The following is an 8,156-nucleotide window of genomic DNA, read 5'->3' as shown; positions in this document are numbered from 1 at the left end:
TGCTCAAGAAGGAACAACCCCTTAACCAGCAAATGATGTTGGCAGTCCCAAGTGGGCTCTTCCCACTGCGGCCACCCACCTGCATGTTCTACAACAGCTTGAAGTAGCCATGTGATTCCTGGGTGTTCAGCTTGCAACTCACCCCATGTTTATATCTAGAAGCTAAAATCACCGGGACATGGAACACAATAAAGAGAAGATGTGGAATCTCCAAAGATTGTAATTTATGGCTGCATCGCAGCACACACACACACAAAGCCACACACCTGTTTGTTCAACAGAACACCTGTATTAAGCAAATTCAAAAGTTGGGTAGAGCAAACGAGTTTGTTTCTGTTGCAGCAGTTGGAAGGCACTTTTAAAATATGGTTTCAATTACTAAGCAGGCTACAGAGGTCTCTTTCTTGAAGCTTATCTCATGAGCACGATGTCTTATAGGCAATTTGTACACTTTTTTCATGTTCTCTGTAAGAGAATGCAAATAAAGGGAATGGCAAAGCATTAGTCATCTGCACTAAGCTACCTATAGAACCATAATTGACTTGTCGTGTGTTTGTGTACAGGGGGGGGGGCGGAGAACAGCACTTAGTGTATTTCTCCTGCTACATTTCATCTGCACTAGAGTGCATGATAGACATTTGGGCTGGAAAGGGACAATTTTGAGCATGTAATTTCTCCAATTTTGTAAATCAGTTATCAGCATGTAAAGTGCTTTGTACTTAGGAGATTTTACCCAATAATTGCTACAAAGTGTTTTATAACTAAGCAATTCGTTTACAAAAAAATAAAATAAATCAATTTGGTGTGCTAATCTGGTGACTGGAAAGGCAGTGTACTTTTTAAAAAGTAAATTTAAAGTGCTATTAATATTTAAATAAAAAATGTGTGAAAAAGCATTTTAGAACAAATGAAAAAAATATATTTTTAACAACCACAATGACAAAATGGCACTAACAGAAAAAGTAGTTGTTTCGTTGTATACTGTGTTGGTATTATTTTAATGAGAAATAGTAAATACGTATATTGAATAAATAAATAATAATGTTTACAAAAGCAAATGCATAGCAATAAGCTCAGTGACCCAATGTGTCACTGCAGTCATCAAATGGCATGTCTTTTTTCAAAAAGGAAAGCAGCCTTAAAGAGATCTAAACCTCTTGGAGACAGTGCTTCTTTTCCATTTTCCAAAACCAAGCCCAATTTTCTAAAGTCTGAAAAGAGACCCAAGAACCGGGGGTGGGTTGGAGAGACAAAAGAGAATAACTGTTTTACAACATTATGTAGATGCTTCATAAACAGGGATTGAATAAAACCCTAGCTATTCCAAGGAATGTACCCAGTGTGGAAACAGCCAGACTCCCATCTCAAGAGAAAAAAACATTTTTGCAAGGATCCTCATCCAGGTATTATTGTGGTAGGTTATAGGCCTCATAAGGAAACAAGGGAATGTTGAGGGATAAAAACTCACTTACCCAACTAACCTCAAGGAAATGAAACAGCAGAAAGATGATGGAACATTTTAAGTGCAGCGAAGGTGGCAGAAAAGAACCTGTTCTCCTACAGAGCCCATTCTGCAAACGTGTAGCTGAGGTTAAGTTCTATAAGCCTCACACTCTGCTCTGACATTAGGACCAGAGACAAGGATGAGGTGAAACGGGAACTGCAGCCTCTTGTTGCTCCCCTCTGCCACACCCCCCTCTGTACCACTTCATGGGTGGGCCTGCTCTGGCCAGAGACATACTTATGCTGCAGCTAGAAGCCATGGCATGGAGGTGAACACAATTAAGTTTCCTCTGGGATGACTCCACATCTGGATCCACTGGCTGACATATTTGGAATAGAAAATTAATGACTTGGGAGCTCAAAGACCTACTACTTCCTTCCCAACGAAGAGCTTTTATGCTAGCAAGACGAAACGCTTTCCCTTCTGCAGTGACCACAGGTAGATACTTGCAAATTCCTTATCAAGCCCGCCTGTGTGTCTGTCATCAGGGAGTACCAGATTCACTGGACCATATTCTTTTGGACGGCCTTTTGCACAGCAGACTCCTCAAACAGATGCTGAGCAAGATATTGGATCTGCAACCCAAGGCTCTGAGAAAAAGCCAAATGAGGTTCCTCCTAGAGGATAGGGACAAGGACGTAACTGCCCCACTGGCTTCCTTTTTAATCTCCATCTTACCTGAAAGGGTTCTTAATGAATCATCCCTCTAGGGAACAGACAGGGTGAAGCAGAACAATCAAGTACCTTGATTGCCTCACTCCTGTCCCTTTTAAATTTATCCTAGTGTTTTGAAATGTTTTAACTCGTAATGCCAATGAAGGTATTTGTATTTTATTGTATTGTTACCAAATCACCATCCTGAGGGTCAAGGTGAGGAGTGTCACCTCCCTCCACTTTGTATCACTCGAAACCTGATCACTATAACTGTGTATCATGGGGTTGTGCAGCAAGGTGTTCCGGTGAAGTGGTACAGTGTTGGAAAGGAGTTTAACCTCGCTCACCATCTGGGTAGCTGAGAATTTGCAACTGATGTTCTGCAAGACAAACAGTCCTTCATGAACCTAAGCACTGCAGTGCTGTAAATCAGTGGAGATCCTCCAGGTCCAATCACCCATCCCTCTTTTCACTGCTGTAGGATTTAATTTTTCCTCATGTTCCATTCCTATACGATGGTGTTATATGTATGCAGCTCTTCTTATTCATTCTTCCAAGTATGCAGAAACCCCTCCCCTGCCTGTTAGTTGGCACAGGGCCACCAAGTTTGCTATTAAAATGACCTGGAAGCACCTTGTTTGTTTTTCAAGCTTTCCTTCCACCTGCAGTGTGGGGATTGACTTGATGGTTAAGATTCCAATGGACCTCCGAATCTCTTCTGTAGTGCATGTACACCATTTCTGAAACACTATAATTTGAATTGTGTATTTTGAACTGGGAATGTACACAGGGGAATGTACCAAGTGGTCTTTTGTCTCTTTCAGCGCCATGATTTTCTGAAGCTTCCCATCTACTTCTCAGAGAATGGTTAACTCTGGAGAGAGGATACTGACGTAAAGAGATGGTCCATTTAATCAAGTATGAAAGTTTTGAAGACTTCTTACCAATAGCTTCAAAAGTATGAATTAGCTAAAAGCCCGGGTTGACTATCTGTAAACCTAAGACTTCTGCAGCCAGAATCAGTTCGTTTCTAGTTACCTGTTTGCAGCACAAAGCATACACTCATTTGCGTAAGTTTCTCCATCAGTCCCACAAACAGGATTAAAGTTCCTTGGGCATCCAGGTAGAGAATATAAGTCGCATCTGGGCTGAGAATGAACAGATTTACAGTACTGATGTTTACTCAAATTGTATTTTTTGAAATATTTATTCAGAGTAGCATTTCTTCAAGTCTCAAAAATCCCAATTTTCATGAAGCAAGCCTACACACAGGACCAGTTTACACAGATAAAGTAGCATGATAAAAATGTGTGGCTGTGAGGAGTGATAGGTATGGTGAAAGTTGAGTTCACAACTCCATCCACATATTGCATGAGTTCCATTAAATTCACATTTGACAACTTTGTAGGAATGCAATTATTGCAAACCTAACTCCACACCGTGCATGCAGCTGGGGGCAGGGGCGGGCAAGGGGCTATCTGACAAGCTAGGTGGTACCCATAACTGCATGCTGAGCTTCGGTGTGGTTGAATCACTTGCATCAGTTTTCTAATTTGCATCAGTTTTGTACGTGTTAATTCATATGTCTGTTCCCTTCTGTTTCTTCATTAATGTGTTTTTAAAAGCTATACAAAAATTCATATATATTGATATACAGGTAACTTACAATTTACATGCATTTAGCTTGCGCAATTTCAACTTTATGTGGTTCAAATCACGCAAATTAAATGTGCGGAAGGTGGAGAGCTTAAAAGCTCTTTTTGCAGAGGGTTTTCCTGGTGCAGAAAACTTGCTTACTGGGCTCTGGGAGGTTCTAGCAAAATCTTGTACGGCCCTGCAAGATCCCACAAGCCTTCCAGAGCCTTGGGGGGTGGGGTACAACCTGTTCAGCATGCTGGGTCCAGAAGAAAAGATTGCTCACACAGAGGCACTTCCAAGGAGGTGGTTTGACGTATATGTGCCATCCCCAGAACTTAACTCCTGCACAAGTTTTAAGTTATCTGTATTTAAGTACCTATTTTATCCCAAAATGGACTTAAATATTATTTTTCTCTCAATGTGCATAGTTCAACTTCTAAATATATTTTATCCTAAAACACCTTTTAAGAAACCCACTTGGGGGTGTTTTTTGAGCAGGCGACTGTACTGAAAAATTAACAAGCGTGAAATGCAGAGGATAATTTACGTTCCTATCCATGTTTTAGCCGAGGGATGTGAATTAGTTCCACTTATGAATGCAGACTGAACAAAATCCACTGCACCATATGTGTGTGTGTGTGTGTGTGTGTGTGTGTGTGAGAGAGAGAGAGAGAGAGAGAGAGAGAGAGAGAGAGAGAGAGAGAGAGACTAGAACAACCTTCCTCAGTCTGCTGCCCTCCAGATGTTCCGGACGATAACATCCATCAGTTGAAGAGTTGTTCAAAAATCATCTGGAGGGCAGCAGGTTGGGGAAGATGACACAAGAAGATGGGGATGGTGGGACACCGATGGGAGCCTTCTTGTTACTCCCCACTTCCCCCGCTATCCCTAAACTTACCTCGGAGAGGCCTTCCCCAGAAGGAGGCATCAACAGGAGTCCTGAGGGAAAAGAGCAGCCACGGGTAATGAGAGCAGCACGCCATTCCAACACCTGCCATGAACACACCTCTCTCCTCCTTCTCCCCTTCCCTAAACCCTGTTGCCAACTGATCCAGAAAACTGATCCAACCCCCCCCCCCCAAATTCTGGATCCACTACCCCACCATTTGCAAGAAGTAACACGAGCCATTTGCTCACATGCATCGCAGCCAGTGCTGGATTTACGTATAAGCTAAACAAGCTATAGCTTAGGGCCCCACTCTCTTGGGGGGCCCCAAAAAATTCAAAGGGAAAAAAACCTGGATGTACATTTCCAAAATATAAGATAAAAAAACAAATAAAATGAAACCTACAGACAGCAATGGTGTTTTGTGGTGTGTAGGCTCCTATGATGTAAGGCTAGTAAGCCTGCTAGCCTGCTCCCTAAAATATCACTGGTTTGCTCATTTCTATATACAGGGTGCCTACATTCTGCATGGACTGGTTGTAACAATTACTTTCATAAAATACATATTTTGTTATGTGCAAATGGCTTTAGATACATAAAGGTAAAGGGACCCTGATGATTAGGTTCAGTCGTGGCCGACTCTGGGGTTGCGGCACTCATCTCACTTTACTGGCCAAGGGAGCCAGCGTACAGCTTCCGGGTCATGTGGTCAGCATGACTAAGCCGCTTCTGACGAACCACGGAAACGCCATTTACCTTCCTGCCAGAGCGGTACCTATTTATCTACTTGCACTTTGACGTGCTTTCAAACTGCTAGGTGGGCAGGAGCAGGGACCGAGCAACGGGAGCTCACCCCGTCACGGGGATTCGAACTGCCGACCTTCTGATCAGCAAGTCCTAGGCTCTGTAGTTTAACCCACAGTGCCACCCGCGTCCCATTTTAGATACATATGATGTCCATAAATTACTATATAGCATATATTCAACACAAAAAACAGCAGCAATTTGTTGTTGACAAAGGACAGCTGGACATATAAAGGGCCTAATAATAATAATAATAATATTTATACCCCGCCCATCTGGCTGAGTTTCCCCAGCCACTCTGGGCGGCTTCCAATCAAGTGTTAAAAACAATACAGCATTAAATATTAAAAACTTCCCTAAACACGGCTGCCTTCGGATGTCTTTTAAAGAGAAGATAGCTGCTTATTTCCTTCAAATCTGAAGGGAGGGCGTTCCACAGGGCGGGTGCCACTACTGAGAAGGCCCTGTGCCTGGTTCCCTGTAACCTCACTTCTCGCAGTGAGGGAACCGCCAGAAGGCCCTCGGCGCTGGACCTCAGTGTCCGGGCTGAACGATGGGGGTGGAGATGCTCCTTCAGGTATACTGGACCGAGGCCGTTTATTGCTTTAAGGGTCAGCACCAACACTCAGAAACGTACTGGGAGCCAATGCAGATCTCTCAGGACAGGTGTTATGTGGTCCTGGTGGCCACTCCCAGTCACCAGTCACATTACCTCCAGCAGCTTAGGGCCTCATCAAACCTAAATCCGACCCTGCCCTGTTGCCAACTGATCTAGAAAACTAATCCACACCCCCCCCCCAATTCTGGATCCAACCCCCAACCCCCCATTCTCAAGAAGGGGCACGAGCCGAGGCGAGCGTTGCCATTCGCTCACGTGCGCCGAAGCCCGACCTTTCCCAGAAGGTGCAGAGGAGCAGGGGCTGCTTGAAGAAGGTGGCAACCCAACCCTCCCCTGGTTACCGTGGCAACGCGGCCTCACTCCTCCTCCCCCCCCCGCCCCGCCCCCAGTACCTCAAGAGTGTGTGTATGTGAGGTGAAGGAGGGAAGGGGGCAGAGGGCGAGGGGCACTCGCGGCGGGGGTACCTGCCACGAACCACCACAGCAGCAGCAGCGCCGGCGGCGGCGGGAAGCCCGACCGTCGCATCCCGGCGGCGGCGGACGGACCTGAGGGACCACGGAGCTCCTCCCCCTCAAGGGCTTTCGCGGCTCCGCCTATAGCGCCCGCGCGCGAGAGAGGGCGAGGCCCCGCCCTCCGCTCCGCCCCCTCGCCTCGCGCCCCTCGGCTCGCTCGAGCAACTGACTGCCCACGTGACCTACCCGGGCGCTGAGGCGGCCGGTTGGCAAAAGGGCCGTGAGGGGAGAGTGTGGCGGCGGCGGCGGAGGGATCGCTGCTGGACTGAGGTGTTCCTCTCCCGCCTTTTTTTTTTTTAAATGAATAAAATATTTCAGTTAAACAAGATCAAGGAAAAAATAATAATGAAGTAAAACGTGCATTTTTTTAAAAAAACACAACACCCCTCCATTATAATTGTATACATACTTGTCTAATACAAATATAAATGAAAATATTATTCTAAGACGTATACATTTATTTAAATATATAAATGCTTTTCAAATATGCCTACACACAATCTATAAGTTACCCGTTACCTTTTTTTAAAAAATGAAAATATTTCAGTTAAACAAGATCAAGGAAAAAAAAGTAATACGTGCATTTTTTAAAAAAACCACAACACCCCCTATAATTATATACATATTTGACTAATACAAATATAAATGAAAATATTATTCTAACACATACACATTTATTTATAACCTTTTAAATATATAAATGCTTTTTAAATATGCCTACACACAATCTACAAGCTACCCGTTCCTATGTTTCAATAGTTGTCACAACTTCTACTCGTTGAATAAAGGTGACTATATAGATTTATCTTCCCAGTGGATCAGTATCAGCAATATTTATCAAAAACTGCAGGATACGTTTGGATTGTGGCTTCGAACACTAGCAATTGGGAGCGCACCGGAGCTGGAATAAACTCTAAAAAATTACTAATTTTATTTCCTATTGCAAAGCACCTCAAAGCGGTTTAATGCGTACACAGCCTTACATAACAGAATCCATGGCAGTAACACAGAAGATGTTCAGAGACCCATGTTAGGGAAGTACATATTAGGGCTGGGTATATTTTTTTCTGGAAGAGACTGAGAAGAGATAAGCTAGCCGTCTTCAAATATCTCAAGGGCTGTCACATGGAAGATGGAGCTAGGTTGTCTTCTCCTGGTCTGCAGTGTAGGACTGGACTGGAACTACAGTCGTATCTCAGATTGAAGTAGCTTCAGGTTAAGCATTTTCGGGTTGCACTCTGCGGCGACCCGGACGTAACGGAGCGTGTTACTTCTGGGTTTCGCCACTCGCGCATGCGCAGACGCTCAAAATGATGTCACGCGCATGCACAGAAGTGGTGAATTACGACTTGCGCATGTGCAGACATGCGGATGCAGGTTCCGTTCGCTTCAGGATGTGAACGGGGCTCCGGAACGGATCCCCGTTCGCATCCAGAGGTACCACTGTAATGGATTTGAGTTACAAGTTACACTAGGAGGAACTTTCTGACAGTAAGAAGTGTTTGACAGTGGAATGGTTGCTCTCTTGGAGGTGGTGGA

General features: G+C 44.4%; 1 protein-coding gene across 1 annotated transcript; it reads right to left on the bottom strand.

Annotated features, from left to right (window-relative positions):
• Positions 1-209: 209 nt before the first annotated feature.
• SPINK2 (serine peptidase inhibitor Kazal type 2) lies at positions 210-6,716 on the bottom strand. The gene is made up of 4 exons (XM_053370934.1): positions 6,570-6,716; positions 4,695-4,735; positions 3,197-3,306; positions 210-465 (listed from the first exon to the last, which is right to left on the bottom strand). Exons 1-4 carry the CDS (start codon positions 6,628-6,630, stop codon positions 417-419), a joined length of 261 nt encoding a protein of 86 aa, XP_053226909.1. The 5' UTR covers positions 6,631-6,716; the 3' UTR covers positions 210-416.
• Between the last annotated feature and the right edge of the window lie 1,440 nt (positions 6,717-8,156).

This window comes from Podarcis raffonei, chromosome 17, assembly GCF_027172205.1.
Source record: "Podarcis raffonei isolate rPodRaf1 chromosome 17, rPodRaf1.pri, whole genome shotgun sequence".
Taxonomy (NCBI): domain Eukaryota; kingdom Metazoa; phylum Chordata; class Lepidosauria; order Squamata; family Lacertidae; genus Podarcis; species Podarcis raffonei.
This window is presented reverse-complemented; position numbering and strand designations above follow the sequence as displayed.

What these genes read in the sequence shown, in the direction of transcription:
- SPINK2 (XM_053370934.1), bottom strand. Translation starts at nt 6,630, where the DNA reads ATGCGACGGTCGGGCTTCCCGCCGCCGCCGGCGCTGCTGCTGCTGTGG. An exon ending in CTGGGGAAGGCCTCTCCGAG is followed by an intron (nt 3,307 to 4,694) that starts GTAAGTTTAGGG and finishes GTTCATTCTCAG; the next exon opens with CCCAGATGCGACTTATATTC. An exon ending in ATGCTTTGTGCTGCAAACAG is followed by an intron (nt 466 to 3,196) that starts GTAACTAGAAAC and finishes ATTCTCTTACAG; the next exon opens with AGAACATGAAAAAAGTGTAC.